A 17703-nucleotide genomic window follows, 5' to 3' on the forward strand; every position below is an offset into this window, starting at 1 on the left:
TGCTTATGATTATAAAGAAATCCCTAACAAAGCTATCTGAAAAAAAAAAAAAAGAATGGCCTGCCTTAGAAATTAACGAGTTCACTTTCGCTGGAGATACTGAAGCAAAGGTTGGAATCAGGCTTCTTAGGAAGTAAAAGGGATTCTTATTTGGGGCATGAAGTTGTAATCACCCTCTGAATCCTTCATATGCTATAGTCTTGAGATGCTCAGGAAACAACTTTTGAGCCTGGACCATTTTCTTTTTATGGCTGTTATATTTATATCAGCACTTTTCTGTTTACAGAACACTCATGGATAACCTGTGCATTAGAGAGTGCAAATATCATTTTACAGAGAAAGAAGCTGAAGATCGTCAGATTAAAACTCCTTGCTTGTGACTCTGTAGCTAGTAGTGCCAGAGCCACAATGCAAACCCACCTGATCTTTTGACTCCAATCGACTTTTTCATCCTCCAGGATCATGGCATCATGGGTGTAGAGCAGGAAAGAACCTTATAAGTCTTCTAGTCCAAACTCCTTATTTTAGAAACAAGGAAATGAGTCCCAGAAAGGACAAATGACTTACCCAAGGCTTTGCAGATTATAAATAAACAAACTGGAATTTGAACCACGGTCTTGACTCCAAATTTGTACGCTATTCACTATACCACAGCTGTCCCTTTGGGGACTTATGACTGTAGGACAAATGGATGATCACACTGGCAGAGTGGGGGAGATGAGGATGTAGAATCTTTTTCAATGTAACACCTCTTTGTTTTATTTTTTATGTAGTCTTAAATTGGAAAGCAGACCTTTGTATAAACTTATTTCTAGAACAGGTCCTTAATGGAGGATGAAGAGATGAAGCTTGTTCACAAATCACTTACTTGTGTGGTAGAAATCTCTCAAATGAATAGAGGGCAGAATCTGTTATTCATCTGAGCTCATAGATATTAATACTTTGTACCCATTATCCAGCTGCATGCCCTATGGATAAAATATGGTTCTATTCATCTTCATTATCAACTCTACTAAAGTATATGTCATATCCCTCAGATAGGAAGATGTTAATGTCATCAGAACAGTGGGAGATTCTTCACAGGAATGAAAGCCAGGTTTTCTGTAATTTATCTCGTCAGCTCTAGATGAATATGAAAGATGATTAATAGTACATACTTTTCATCACAGTGGACACATCCTATAATGCCATAATGAAAAATATTAGATGCTGTGGTTTTAATGTAAGAAAATATTAAAGACCATTCAGGAAACTAATAGAATATAGATTTTCATATCATTGCCACTGATAAATATCTATAGGAATTGACCTATTCAGTCTGAACTCAATGTAGAAGATCAGAGAAAGTTATTGTCAGGGTCACCTAGCCACTTACTACCTATATGACCTTGAGCAAGTCAGTTAACCTTTGTGGGCCTTAGTTTCCTCTTCTGCAAAATGCAGATGTTGGACTAGATGCCCTTTTAGGTTCCTTCCTCCTCTAAATGTATAAATCTATATTCATAGATTCAAAGGTCTATTCAATGAATGTGGAAGTTTTCTTGAACCACGTGGCTTTTTCTTGTTCTCCACCAAGAAGATGGTTGTCTATTTTCAATATAAAATCTAGTCATTTCCTTTGTCATTCAGTTTCTTCCTCAGACATTTCCCTCCCTGATAATAAGTCCTATCTCTGATTGTCCTGCTGCCCTCAACATTTCCTGAATAGGATAATAAGTCGTTCTGATGAGACAGAAGTATTCTTTATTGGAATTGTGGAATTGTAGACTCGGGAGCTCTGATAATTGCTCTTGGAGAAGAACTCAACTTATAGATTCTTTTCTTTCCTTTTCCACTGTGAATACAGTACAGGGAGAAGAGGGGAACCCAGTGGTTTTCTTTTTCCTTCTTCCCTTGAAAGAGACCAGTAAACTACCTCCTACTTTCTCTATTACCTCTAAATCTCTTCCACTTTTTGTCTTTTTTGGGGAGGTATTTCTTCTGCTAGAACCTATGTTTCCCTACTCTTATTAGGTGGCATAGGGGGTAGAGTGTCAGGCCTGGAGTCTGAAAGATTACCTGAGTTCAAATCTGGCCTCAGAAACTTCCTAGTTGTGTGACTCTGGGCAAGTCACTTAACCCTGTTTGTCTCTGTTTCCTCATACGTAAAATGAGCTGAAGTAAATGACAAATCACTCCTGTATCTTTGCCAAGAAAAACCTAAATGGGCTCACAATGTGTCAGATAAGACTAAACAACAAATCCTTACTAAAACCTCACTACAACTACAGTTTAGTCCCAGATCTACATGCTTCCTTCTTGTTACTACCTTACCTGTTTGATCAAGAATACTCTGACATCTTAAATACCCTCAGATCTTTGCCGTGTTCTACCCCCTCCTGCTTCTGTCAATTATCATGCCCATCACAACACCTTTCCTTTTATACTTTTCTTTGTTCTGACTTCCCCCCTCTCCCAGCCCATACATGAGTGTAATTGGCAGCCCTCATACTCTAGATAATACACATTACATCTCTGGGATGGGGTAAAGCCAAATGTAGGCAGTAAGCAGCCATGAAGAATAATTAGTAAATTTCTAAATAAGAATTTTGTTTGTAGCTGTATTGTGGAGCATCATTTGTTAATCTGAGAAAGTTCTGGTGTAACTATAGAGTGGCTTGTAGTCAAGAAAACCTAGGTTCATATTCTTCCTCTGATACTAACTAGCTATGTGACCCTAGACAAGTCACTGAAACTTTTTGCCTCAAGTAACTCCATATGTCTTACCCAATAGATCTCAGACTATCTAGTATCTACATTCGTGTGAATTCCCACACTGAACATTCCTCAAATTGATGAAATCATAAACTTTTCATATGTTTTGTAAAAAAGATCCAATGGATTGATTTAGGTATCGGAACAGAAATCTGTTGTCTAAGCTTGAGTCAAGAACTATCAGAGAATTAACAGTCTATAATTTATTGATGGGAATGCATGGTTTTAGTCAGTGTAGAACATCTTAATTGAACAGATGGTTGGCCCTGATAACAGAAATATAGCTTGGACCCTAAAAGATCAATTTGTTAATTTTCTTTACTTGATACAGACTGTGGCGTATATAGAGCTTTGAACATCAAGAATTGTATGTTTCGGGGCAGCCAGGTAGCACAGCGAGTAAGAGCACTGGCTCCAGTGTTGAGGAGACCTGGAGATCGAATCCCGGGCTCAGATACTCAGCACCACACCCAGAAATAACTAGCCGTGTAACCTTGAGCAAGTTACTTAACCCTGATTGCTTTAAAAAATTTTTAAAGAATAAAAAAAAAACAATGAAAAAAAAAAGAATTGTATGTTTCTCTGAAGAGGAATGCCTTAGGACAGCTAATTTATTCCCTGACTTTAAGCATGATTATACCTAAGCTATCTTTAACAAATGAACATCTGTCCTAATTTTCAGAACTCCACTTGGTTCTAGTATATGCCAACAACCCATATAACAATGTATGATAATTACATAGATCAGATATGTAGACTGCAGCTGTTGTAAATGTAGTTAGATTACATCTTCCTTCAATTGGACTCCATAAATGAATGTTTTGCTCAAAAATATTAGGGGAATACTTTACTGACTTTACCCCTCAGTTAAATAACAACAACAGAGATAATAATAATAGGATCACCAGTAATTTTGTTTTTGCCACAACAAATATCCTATACCACTATCTTATCCAGCATTGAGCATTGAGGTAACATTGTGTTGTTGGTGCTTTGCCAACGTAGAACATCTCTGTGAGGCTCTCTCAAAGTGGAAAGTCATCAAGGATAGTCTGAACAATGCTGTTTGCCCTCTCAGGGCCAACCTAACTAAGAACTTACTGCTCACCAGCAGTAAGTTTGGTCACTTGGTATTGAATTCTTTAATCATGGTGTATTTTGTGTATGTCATCCTGGCTTATCATCAGAATATAATAATAATTATTATTATATAGTTATACTATTAATAAAATAATTGATTAATTAGTTACTAATAAAATATAATAATCATAAAAATATTAGAGTATAAGCTTTTAGTATGAGAAGATACCTCTCTTTGCTCATTTACAGAGGTGGGAGAGCCACAGGTAGAGAATGTTGCATATAATATCAGATGTTTTGCCATGTAGATAAATTTTACTGATTTTTTTCTCCTCTTTCTCTTTCTTTTTAAAACTAATTATTTGTATAAGAGATGACTTGTTGTTATAAGAGGGGAGGTATATAAGGGGAAATATAGGTAATGTAAAAGCAAAAGATTTCCTATTATTATTTTCAAGAAGAATATAAGTTCTTAGAAGACAGAGACTGCTTTTCATTTGTCTTTGTGTTCTCTAGTGCTTAACATGGTGCCTAGCACATGATAAGAACTTCATAAATGCTTCCTGATTGATAGCAACCCATGAACTCTGAACACATGACTAAGATGTTCCCCTTGTATAAAGGAACTACCCTTATAATAAACCACATATAATGAAAAAACTGGAAAGAACCTTTAATATCATCTAGCTTGAGACCCAGGGAGGAAAATAATTTGCCCATGATAGCACAGCTAGTCAGTGGTAAGGCTGGGGCTAGAACTTAGATTTCCTGATGCCCAGGAAAGCAATCTTTCTCTTATACCAAACTGTCTTCTTAGTAGTAAACATCCTGCACAAAATTCCCAAACCAACTTTTAGAGGTCATTTATTCCAGCCAAGGCCTTCAAATGTTCTCTTATTAGACAGTGTCCCTATTTCATTTCCCACTTCTTTGTATCCCAAATGGCCATAATTTTTCATTGTCTTCTTGGGGAAAGGGCAGTAAAACAAATGCTGAGACTTCAGTGCATTCTGATACTTCCGCCCAAAGTATAAATTTTGCTTATCTTTGGAAGACAGAATGGAACACTTTGATCTTCTGATATTAAATGCAAGAGTCTAAAAAAATAAAAGCCAAGGGACTTTTGAATGCTTCAGAACCTCATAAAGTGAAAGGAGGCATGTGGCCTTGGGATGGGGGAGGTGTGGGACAGCTTATTTGTTGTGGTTATTTTTTTTATTGCACCCTTATTTTTTTTTTTTGTCACAACCAAGGATTTAATGAGTTAAGTATTCCCCAGTATTCTCAAATAGAGCCTCCCATTATAGAGATAATCTGAAGTGGAGTTTTCTAATTGCAAAACTTAAAACAGCAAACTATGTCTGATCCCTGTACACACACACACACACACACACACACACACACACACACACACACGCTGCTCTGAAGATTCTCAAGCTTGCTCCACCTCCTGAAATATGTGACCAAGAAACAGTAGGGAAATTAGAAGACCTGTGTTTATTAGTGATGGTTTGGGTGCATTTGTATCCCAAAATGGGAGAATAAAATTAGGTCACGTAAGGAGTTCCCTTTTAGAAAAGCACAATTCTTAATGTTCAGCATTCTGTATGTGTCATAGTCTGTAGGAGGAAATGAAAATGAGCAAATTTATGATTTACACCTCTTTTGTCTGGGCCCACCACGCACAGCACTTCTGGATGAGGTAGTAATTTGAGAAAATCTTGTTTCTAAGTTGATTGATATGTACGTTAGGAAAAATCCCCAATTATTTGTCCTTAACATAAGAATAACAATCTAACTCATATGTGAATAACTTATTGAGGATTCATGTATATGGGTGGTCTTAAAAGTTTAGGAGTACTTTATTGTTGTAGGCTTTTGCCACCTAGAAATGGCCACTTTCTCCATTTTAAGGAAGTGCTTAGGCTAGACATGACCCGTCCTTCAGTCTTCTTTCTCTCTTCACTTTCCGCATGTCTCTACCACACCTGCAGCAGGTACCTTTCCTCTTCTCCCATCTTGCTCTTTAGCTTCCTCTCATGTTATCTTCCCCCATTAGAATATAAACTTCTTGGGCGGTGAGGTGTCGCAGTGAATAGAGCACCAGCCCTGGAGTCAGGAGGACCTGAGTTCAAATCTGGCCTCAGACACTTAACACAAAAACTAGCCGTGTGGCCTTGGGCAAGTCACTTGACCCCAATTGCCCTCTAAAAAAAAGCAAAAAAAAAAAGAAGAATGTAAACTTCTTGAGGACAGGGGCTATGTTTCTTTTTGATTGTATATGTATTCCTAGTGCTTAGCACAGTGTCTGGAACATTGTAAGTGTTTAATAAATGCTTCTTTAGTCTGATGGAGATGATATGATTTACTATATCAAAGAATCTATGATCTCATCAATATAGTTAATCCCTCTACTGATACAGACTATAAACCCTCTCATCCTGGCATGTAAACCTTACTCATCCTGAGTCACTTGCCATGCCATTCTTCAAATCTTCTATTTACCCAATGGGCCACAGACTTCCTATGATTCTTTTAACTTTCTGGACACAAGTACAGCACATGAGTTGCTTCTCTTTCCTCTTATTTTCACTATATGACTACCCCCATTTTCTTTCCTCAGTGATTTATTTTACTCTTTCTTTGCCGGTTGTCAATATTTGACAGCCTCCTGATTCCCATCATGATTTTCCCCATTTCCTTTTGGGTGACAGAGCATTAATGCTTAAATTTAGAGGAATAGACTTATTCCACATTGAAGGATGCTGAAATAATATATTGCAATGTAGAGAGCATGGGAGACATCGAGGTGTCGGGTATAAATGTTTTATTTGAATTCTTCCAAATGGGCAGTTTTTCTTTTATCCATTTTTGCATTTGCCGTGGGGTGATGTTATTTAAGAAGCAATAACTCCATAACATGAATACACGTCACTATGAACATTACGTGTGATACTGTGGGCTCCATAAGGGGCATTGCATTTTACTATTTGTTCATTTCAGAGAAAACCAATCAGCCAAAAACATCAACCCCAGTAAAAATTGTGGGCATGTCCCCACGATATAAGAGCTCCTATTGGGATTGAATTTTAGATTTTTCTGATTTATCTTATTAAAATGTGATGATACGTACCAGGTTTTTAAAGTGCCTGACTCTCAAGGAATATATTGTATTCTTAAAAATCTTTCATTTAAACATACAAATTGCTCAGACTGATGTTATTAGTGGAATGTTCCTACTGGTGTGTTACCATATATCACCAGTTTTAAGCCAGGCCATTTTGGAAGGTATTACCTGATGGATTATCAAAGAAACTATTTTTCTGCTGTAAGATAAAACAGATCATTAAATTTTCCCAAAAGAGGGGCAGTAACCATGGAAAATCACAGCAATCATCTAATCTAATCCCCTCATTTTATCTAAATCCAAAGTCCAATGTGACTTCTCCAAAGCTATGTAGCTGGTGAGAAGCTAAGTCAGTACTTGAATCACTATCTTCTGACTCGAATTCCATTTCTTTTCCTGCTTTGTCCCATTAGATTTTAAGGTCCTTGAGGACAGGGCTTATGCCCCCAATTTCTTGGAATGTGATTATCCCACTACATCCTGTCAGAGGCTTTATGAGAGCCTCTATTAAAGTTTACATCATCACAAGAAGCAAAAACAAACAACATGGCAGCCATCTCTTCTAGTAGTTGTGGCAACCCATAACTACTACAAAGGGATTCTAGGTTCCATTTCCATAGAAAATCTGAACACTCTAGGAAAATGATCCCCCATCATCCCGGTCTTCTGGAATCCGATCTAGGCCTTTGGTAGGCAAGCTTCTTCAGGAACTTGAAGAATACTTTCCACTTTCATGACAGCTATTGTAATCCCCAGAGCACTCAGGAATTTTCCTGATCATATGTTACCTGGGTCAAGAAGCCATGAAGAAATGGTATATCAGAGAGCCTAACAAAACCAGTCTTAGGCCTTCTGCTTGGCTTACACGATCAACAGAAACAGGCCAGCAATCAGAAGCCATTCCCCCCTTTCCCTTTCCTCCTTCCCCATCTATCCCTTTCCTCCTTTCCCTTTCTCTTTGCCTCCCTCTTCTTCCTCTTTGCCTAATGTCTGTGTGGGAATTGGAGTTACTTTGGCTAAAATCTTTGTCACCACAAAGTCTTTTTCCAGTGCTGTCTTTTTATGAATTTGGCCAGGCTGATCCTGAAACAAGAAAACTCCACCAGTTTAGCACTTGAAGCAGTTCATCTTGATATAGGACCAACCAGAGTTTATACTCTATTAGAATAACTAAAAGATCCCTGGGTCACCTCCAGGACATTTTGACATATTCCATTAGGAGTTTCATGGAGGCAATCATCGATAATCCTGACTTATTAGCATTTTTGCAAAGCTATAGCTTTGGAGAATCTTTTGCTTTTTCATGTTAAGAAAAAAATTTTAAAATTCTATCTTGATATTTTCTGGTAATCAGTGAACCTCATTCAGCTGTAGAAGTCATCCATTCACACACAAAGGTGTCAGGTATTTGGTGACCTCTTGGATTTATTTTTTAAAACAGTACCCCTGATACCTATGCAAGTTTCAATTTACTTTGTGAGGTGGGGGTTATTGGAAAGAATGGTGCAAATTCAGATGCATATGTAAGAATTAAGTTCCATTTAATCATTCTCTTCCTGCTTTTTACTGCTAAAAAAAAAAGCCTAGATTTAGAATAGGGAAGATAAAAGTTGAGGCAACTTAATTGATAAGTAGAGGGCAGCAAGAGAGCACAGTAATAGAGTACTGGACTTGGAATGAGGAAGACTCATCTTCATCAGTTCAAATACAGCCTCAAATACTTACTAACCGTGTGACCCTGGGAAAATTACTTAATCCTGTATGCCTCAGTTTCCTCATCTGTAAAATGAACGGTAGAAGGAAATGGCATACCACTCCAAGTATCTTTTTAAGAAAATCCCAAAATGGGGTCATGACTGAAATAATTGAGCAACAAAAAAAAAAAACTGATTGGTAACAACCAAACAATTTCTATGGTCTTTTAAATCCAGATGAATTAATGATGTATTACTATTTGGTGACTGCTTATATTACCTCTAAGTAAATAGCTCTAAAATATGTCAAATTTGGGGTGGCAGGAAATTATCAGAAATATTTTAGAAACCAAAACAATTTTTCTTTTTCTTTGTAACAGTAATTGCCGGATTAACTTTTATCTGTGAACTTAGGTTCCCTTTATATTTTATTTTGTGTATTTTACAAAGCAGCAATGAGTGACTCTACTCATCCATATGCTCATTCTAGAGCTCTTTCTGAGTACAGAATATGAGGAAAACGACATCCGTAAATAAATTAGTTGCTCTATATTGGTTTCTGTTTTGTGGAAACCATAGCATTTGCTTATTATTATGCTCTTAGGTTTCTTGGGATCAGCCATGTTACTTTGGAAAAATCACATTAGAATCTCTACTTCTAATACTTAGGGCAGATAGATATACCTACCCCTGCTTGATGACAAAGTCATTAAGAACAAACTATTAGACTTTCAAAGAAATCCTTTTTTAATGACCACTCATATTCAGCGATGACATTTTATGGCTGATGCTGCCTCCTTAGGGAATTAATTCCACATCTTGCAATCCGCTCTTAGTTCTTAATAGGGTAATGTTCTTTGTTAATTGAAGGTTCTATTTTTTTTTTCCATGCTAGTTGAGAGCATATTGTATTTTCCAGAAACTTTTGGCTCATCTCTGAATTGCCTTTGATTTATTCAGGCCTACTATATTGCTGCTAAAGATCTCATAAACAAAATAACATTTTTCATCATTATTGGAGAAAATTTGATAGTCCCACATTTGTTAAAAAGTGGTGACCCCTTTTTAAGTTTTCAAATATTCAAAGAAATAGACCCTTACGCGCTTTACTTAAGCTCCTATCTTGACCTTTTATTTGTATTTTTGTTAATGGTAATTAATGGCCATTTCTGTTCATTAATTGGTACCAGGGAAATAGTGTTAAGTGCCTCGAAAGTCACATTTCTATTTTTTTATTTAAAAAATTCTATGTGGGTTTGACACCTATAGATAGTATTGGGCAACTTTTCAGTAATACTTATAAACAACTCACTTTGCCAGTTTAGATAAATTCAGTGAATGAAAGTAGATACTCTTGTTCTCAAAGGAGAAATGTGTTGTAGCATGCTAAATTTGTAGTTAGATGAATTTGGGTTTGAGTTTCAGTTCTACCACTTATTAGCATGTGATCTTGGGCAAATAACTTCCCTTCTCTGGGTCTCACTTTACTCTTCTATAAAATGAGAGAGTTAACTAGGTGATCTCTAAGGACCATTCCAACCCTAATACTTTATGTTCTGTGATCTGTGACTTTGAAGGTATAGGAGTGAGAAGTTGACCTCACAAAACCTGGCCCTTGATGGATGCAGTGTGGAAATTTGTCAAGGAATTCTATTTTTGGTTTTTTGTTTGTGTTGCCTCTCATCTGAAAATTGATATGAAGTCAATTAAGTGAGAAGGTGATACCTGGCACACCAGGAATGTCATGGGATGAACTGGCTAGCTTTAACTAGAATTTGTACCCAGATATTCCTGATTTCAGGTCAGGTACTCTATTCACTGTGCCACCTTGCTAACTCTAGGAAGACTTTGGATCCCTTCTCAGAATTAATATTTGGTTGTCTACATTTATACTTGAAAGAAATACTAAATTTCAGTTGGATGAGTGACAATAAAGGTATGTATTTTTTTCCTCTCCAGTTTCACCAGCCTTCTGAAATCTGTGCATGTACCCTACACCCTTTGCTCCCGGGTATCCATGGACCCCAGGTTAAGAATAATCTTTGATGTAGAGAAATATCTGTCATTACAAACTCAACAAATGATCAGCCTCTCCTTGAAGACTTCAAATGAAGTTCTAAATGTAATAACGTAGCTTTATGTAGAACCAGATTAAAAATTTTACACAACACTTCTCACAGCAACGTTTTAACTTATTTTCCCCATTTTATACATAAAGAAATTCTAGTTCAGAGAAGATGAATGTCTATGCCAATGTCCCAGAGCTAATAAGTGACACAGTTAGGATTCAAGTCCAGGTTTCCACTTCCATGATCTTGGTTCTATCCCTGCCTCAAACCAGTCCTTAGTAAACCAGTAAATGCTGCCTTAGGTCTGGATATCAAACCTGGAAAAGCTCTGGAGAGGTCATGTGGTCCAGGAGTTGGCACATTATGGACCTGCCTGTTTTTTTGTATACTTAACAAGCAAATAATTTTTTTAAAAAATATTTTTAAATACAATATAACCTTATTATAAAACGTAAAAGCCATTCTTAGTTCCTGGTTAAAAACAGGTATGTGTTTGCTGACCTCTGTTATAATCCATTCCCCTGCCTTTTTGAGTAGGACTATAATTAATCCCAATTGAACAGAGTTTGGTTTTTAAAGACATTCAGGAAAGGGAAATACGAAACTCCAAAGACCTCAGCACGTATATAGGGACTGATCCTGTGATTTCATCAGTATAAGGGTAATAACATAATAAAATAAGTGGGAGAAGGAAATGGCAAAATACTTCAATATCTTTGGGAAAAAAAAACAAATGGGGTCACAGAGAGTTTGTCATAACTGACAGGACTCAACAACAAAATAAGCACATAAAATATCCTTGCATACATCTACATTTGGGAGGAAAAAGGTGTGGACAAAGCTTCTTTCTTTATGTCCCTACCTTCTGTTTCTACTTTAACAAATCTTTTGGCCTTTCTTCTTCTCCAAGGTATGTTTCTTTGTCAAAGGCATGCAAAACAGTTCTTTGGTTGGCTTCCCCACAAAACTCTCTTTAGTGTGTACCATAGAAGGTGGTGCAGAAATAATGATTTCTTTCTTCTAGGGTGGGGAGGGAAGCAAGTTGTTCTGTAGTGCAGACATTTTAAATGTTTGAAATTCTGAGCTCTTTGCCATGGCTTATAGAATGCTGATTGTGTTGCATTTTACTTTTGACATTTATAGAGTGCATATACTCCTGCTGACTTACCAAAATGATCATGTCTGAGATATATGGAACGACAGTTTTAAGCAGAGTTAGAGACCTTGAATTTAGGCCTGCTAGTGGGCAAGAAAACAGCTGAAAGCATGTGTTTTGTGTTTTTTTTTTCAACTTACCAGAGAGTGGGACTTGTCATCCTAACTCTGGAATTTTTTTTCAAATCAGTCTTCCCTCACTCCCCTCAACCCCCCAAAAGGCAAATTATACGAATCAGGGGTGAAACAATTACAATAACTCATGTGTCTATAACACCTTAAAGTTTACCAAGCAGTTTTCTCACAGCAACTCTGTGTGGCAGGTAGTGGAAGTTATGATTTCCAATTTACAGTTGTAGAAACTAAAGTTCATTTTATTTTCATAGTTCACTGACTTTATTGATCCTCTGTCTTGTGCCCATTATTTGGCATTGGGACTTCTGCAAAGTCAAAATTGTTTGACACTTCTTTTCTGAAAGCCATACACTGGTCTTAATAAATAAATTAATAACAGGATTTGTTCTGTCAAGTTTAGATTCAGTCCAAGGACCACACGACCACCTAGAAGGCCACATGTGACCTTGAGGCCACAGGTTCCCAACAGGTTCAAGAATGTTGGTTTTCCTATAACATTGTGGAGACAAATAGTGTATAAAATTTTTTTTTAGACTCAAGGACCAGAACACAAATACAGAATAGAGAAAAAAAAATAACATAAACTTAAATATCGAAACTGAAAGAAAAAAAGCATGTCATGTGCATAGCAGAACACGAGAGGATTCAAAATACATAACAATAATTTTTCATTTCAAGAAAGCCTGTATGATAAATGATACATGTTGTGTTGAGAAAAGTACATTTTTTCTTTGCTTCCTTGTGAGTTTTCTTTTGTTATCTGCTGTGTACTTTTTGGATACGTTCTTTTTTAATGAATGTTTGGTTGTTTTTTTTTAATGGAAATGTTATGTGATATTTTTAAAGTCTTTGTATGGTTTTAAAATTTTAACTTTATTTACACAGGTGACAAAGTGGAAGAGGGAAGGAATTGTTGTTATAGCTTTCTTTTTTTTTTTTAATCTGAAAATGAAATTTAAAGGCAAACTAATAGTTCTTTCCACAACTGATAAGAGCTTTAATTCACCAGCTGCAGGTCATAACTTACTTTCTTGTCTCTAGAATCCAATTTTGTTTGTTTAAAGTTAAAAGTAAAAAAAGTGAAACATTGTATGTAGCTATGTAATAAAATTGTCCTAAAAGCTAAAGACTTTTTTTTGGTGAATTCACTCTGGGTCTTTACGAATTTGAGTGTGTAATTGTTTCTATAATAGCATTTACTTAAACAAATATTAAGTATATATCTTTATCCTTTCTGTATCACTGGGGTTAAGGCCACACTACCCCCATGATCTGGAAATGTATGTAAAATTTTTTGGCCTCCATTTTGTACCAGAGAGGAAGTCTGAATTTTTTTCTTTTTCTTCTATGAAGTATTTACAGTTTTAAAAGATAGAATATGTTGATATTACACAATACTATGCATATATTTTATGGATTTCTGAGTTCCTAAACTTTTTATGTGTCATCTGTTGACCTTCTCGTATCACCTGCCACTTCTGTGAATCTCAGCCAAAATTTCCATTTAATTTATTATGCTGACCCATGATATATCAAAACCACAATGGGGGAAGTTGTGATGTGAAAGAGATAACTATACTATGTTCATGGAACTGTACTAGGTGTAGTTAGAAAGAAAAAAATGAAATAATTCTTTTTTTTTTTTGGCTTTTTGGAGGGGGAAGGCAGGGCAATTAGGGTTAAGTGACTTGCCCAAGGTCACACGGCTAGTAAGTGTTAAGTGTCTGAGGCTGGATTTGAACTCAGTTCCTCCTGACTACAGGGCCGGTGCTCTATTCAGTGTGCCACCTAGCCCTCCCCCCCCAAAAAAAATGAAATAATTCTTGCCCATTTTTATTGAAATGGACAGATTCAACATGTAAGCAGATAAGTAAATTCAAGTAATTTAAGGAGGGAGAAAGAACTGCTAGGAGAACTTAAGAGACTTTTCATCAGAAGTATGATACCTAAACTAAAGCATGAAGCCAAGAATTGGGGCACATCTACAAAGATTGGTAGGATCTGAATTGCAGAGAGTTTTCAATACCAGACTAAGAAGTTTGTATTTTTTCCTAAGACAAAATAGATGCTCACTAAAGATTTTCTGGGTTGGGGAATGATATGCAGTCTTATGCCTTAGGAAGAATATTCTGGCAGCTGGGTCAAGGATGGATTAAAGTGGGATAGTGCTAGAAGCAAAGTAGCCATTAAGACATTATTTATGATCCTCTACAAACACTCTCAAAATGCAGTCTGCAGGGGTCTCTGATTCCCAGAAGATCCCTGAGGTCAAAATTATTTTCATAATTAAGGCATTTTTTTTGTCTATTAAAATACAATTAACTGACTCCACATCTCTCATGAAAAGTCTTTCAAGCTTTCCTAACAGTTCTTTCTCCTATTTTCTCACTTTACAGAGGAAGAAACTGAAGTCCAGAGTAATTAAATTCCTTGTTAATAGTTCTGAAACTAGTAAGCATCAGAGCTGGGAACCCTTGGCTACAGAGACAGAATATTAGGTTGATAGAATTATTTTTTCTTCTCTCAGAATGATCATGGTTATGTTTACTACTTCATTTAATTTATGATCTTTCTTCTTCGGTCTTATGTGACCTCCTGTTTTTGCAGTGACTGTGGTTGAGTGACAATAAAAGAGGAAGAGAGGAATAGGAATCACAGTTTTCAGACCATCAATAAATGTTAGTTTAGCTATTGGTACCCTGAATAAGTTCCTCGTCCAATCACTTGTCGTTATTTTATTTGAATAAATGAACCATATGAATGTTGACATCCTGTAAATGAAGTCATTAGACATAAGGAAGTTACAGGTAAATGGACTTAGAGGTTTTTCTTGGACAGAGAGATAAAGTTGCTTTCATCTTTTATACAAAGGAAACAAAAAACATCCTTTCATGGAAAATTTCATTATCTTCCATTAAACTCTACTTCATGAATCTGAACAGACCACCATAATAAAATAAATAAACCACCAAAATAATGCATTTTATGCATCAGCATCTGTTGCAGAGAATAAAATAGGGGAAATCTATAAAGAATTTGACAAGATAATTTAAATCAAAGTAACATATGTAATGATGCTTTGATGCAAAATTTAACTAAAAGAAAATGGCAAAAAAAGGTTTAGAAAGTATGGTTTAGGAAAAAGGAACAAGAGACAAAGATTCCTGTTAGTTTTTCAAAAGCCTACCTTTTTATCATGAACATTTTATTTCAAAAAAGAGTTGGAAAGGACTAAATGTAGAGAACAAAAACAATTGATTATATGTCTTAATAAGTAGGAATTGACTGCTTATCAGTATTGGGGTAATTTCTGAATTTGCTGTCTGGTTCCTATCAGACTATTGACAAATTAGAAGCAAAAGTTAAAATAATATTAAATAAATTAATACAAGAAGAAATTAATGCAAATAAGAAGACACCATAAGAAGTTACAGCATCTCTAATCTGGCCTCTTCAAATAAGATGTTGATACCAAAAATTGAGAATTTGGAGAAAAAAGCATTTACAGATTCTCTCCATTCCCTGTACAAATAAAATAATTGCTACACTAGGAAGATTGAGAGATTGAGCTCTTTACTAAGCAGAAAGGTGACAACTAAGGCCAACACTTGTTTGGAATATAGCTTATTTGAAAAACTCTACCTAGGATAATGGTAGAAGATTTCAAAGAATGTATTGATCACAGTATACATCAAAGACCTTATAAAATAGCAAAGAATAGTAGAAAGGAAAGAATCTGCAAAAGGCATGATATGAAATCCAAATAAGCTAAATTATCTCAAGAGCATTTCTAGATGAAAATGGGAGGAGGGAAGCCAATAGATTGGAGAATGACTAAACAAATTATCTAATGTAATTATATGAATATAATAAAATATTATTTGTGTAAGAAATTGCAAATATGAATAATTCAGAGAATCTTGGGAAAATTTAGATAAACTGTTGCAGAGTGAAGTAAGATGAACCAGGAAAAGCCCAATGACTATTAATAACGTGAAAGAAAATAACATTGAAAGACCTCAGAACTGTGATCAATACATGGTCCATTCATGACTTCAGGGAACTAATGTTGAAATACGCTTCCCAACTCTCTGAGAGACTGTAGTTAAAGAATGAGGTCTGCATAATTAGATATAGCCAATATGTTAATTTGTTTTGAAGGTCTACAAAACACTTTTCTTTTAATTATGCCTGGAGGTCAGTTGTACAAGTATTCTAATCCATTTTCTAGATAAAGCAAATAATGGCAGAGCCAAATCTTCTAACTCTATCAACTTATACTACATCTTGTTGACTTTTATCAGTGGAATAATTGCTCACAGTTTCTATATTTTATGCCCATTTGCAGTTAAAAAGAATTGTAGAGAAACTCTCTCAGAACCTTAACTGGGACTGAGTGTCAGTAGCAAGCCCTGGAGAACTCACCACACTGATATCTGTAACTAGAAACAATTGAGCTTACCACTTAATTAACAAAAACAATTAGTCTAAAAGCAAGTTTTGCTTCTGCTGCATCCCGTGATGCAGAAACCATCTCAACACCACCCCCCCCACACACACACACACCTTCTGAGACTTTATTCTTATGGATTAGTGTGTGTAGGGGGTGTGGTGTCCTTCCAATAGGATCTTGTGTCCTGGAGTCTCTAACCATCTTTCTACCATCAGTGGAATTTATATTAAAATTTAGATTTGAGAGTATCTGTTTTGGGTGACTAAATTACTAGATATAGTTTTCTCATTTGCTTTGACTTATGGGGATTATATTATTTGATCAAGAAACTAAGACAGGCTGTGACTTACCCAGAGTCACTAGGTCAGTGAGCAGGGAATCCAGAACTTGGACCCAAGTCTCTTGACTGATACTAAATCCACAGTTCTTTCCACTATAGCTGTATATAAATTGTTGGCTATAATTTCAGTTCAGCTATTCCTTCCCCTCCTCTCTATTTCCTTTTATGTATAAAGTAGGCTAAATATGTATGCCTGAAATTAGAGAGCCCTGTTAAGCAGGGGAGACAGAGGACAGACATTGTAACTTTCCCTGATAATCACAAAAGTGGACCCCCTTCTGTGTTATTTGGATGGTTGCGCTGCTGAGTTAGAGGATCAGTGGTGTTTCTAGACTACATTCTTAGGGACTGTGTATGAGCAGAATAAACCCATTTTAAAGTGCATACACATCATGCATGCATACACACACACAGACACACCTTTTTCACCCAGAAAGTCTTCTTTGAATTTTTCAGTCAAAACTAATAATGACAGCTAGAATTTATATAGTACTTTAAGCTTTGCAAAGTGATGAGATATCATGAAAGTAAAATTCATAGGCCTTGACAACACAGATTAGATATGACAGAAGTGAGAGTGAGGGTCAAGGATAACACCTAGGTTGCTAGGTTGGGTGACTAGGAAGATGGTGGTGCCTTGGACAGAAATAGGGAAAGTCAGAAGGAAAAGGATTGGGGGATGGAGATAAGGGAAGATAATGAGCTTCTTGCCAACAGGGATTTTTCTTTTTTTTTTTTTGTAGTTGTATTTCTAGTTTCTTGCACACTGCCTGACACAAAGTAGGGGTTTAATAAATGCTTGTTTCTTGCCTCCTTGCCATCCTCTCTCTCTCTCTCTCTCTCTCTCTCTCTCTCTCTCTCTCTCTCTCTCTCTCTCTCTCTCTCTCGATCTATCT

The 17703-nt window shown here is 36.1% G+C and overlaps 1 protein-coding gene across 6 annotated transcripts in view; it reads left to right on the forward strand.

Moving 5' to 3' along the window:
* Positions 1-17703, forward strand: part of STXBP6 (syntaxin binding protein 6) — a 357548-nt gene that overhangs the window by 288326 nt on the left and 51519 nt on the right. The window contains exon 5 of one of the 6 annotated variants that reach the window (XM_069106023.1): positions 287-607. The exons of the other annotated variants lie outside the window; for them this stretch is intronic. Within the exon in view, the coding sequence (XP_068962124.1) occupies positions 287-432 (146 nt within the window). The 3' untranslated portion in view covers positions 433-607. Of the gene's footprint in view, positions 1-286; positions 608-17703 lie in introns of those variants that run through there. 6 annotated transcript variants of the gene reach the window in all.

Source organism: Petaurus breviceps, unplaced genomic scaffold (assembly GCF_028583685.1).
Source record: "Petaurus breviceps papuanus isolate PSGF00001 unplaced genomic scaffold, PetGlider_PUasm1.0 77, whole genome shotgun sequence".
Lineage (NCBI taxonomy): Eukaryota > Metazoa > Chordata > Mammalia > Diprotodontia > Petauridae > Petaurus > Petaurus breviceps.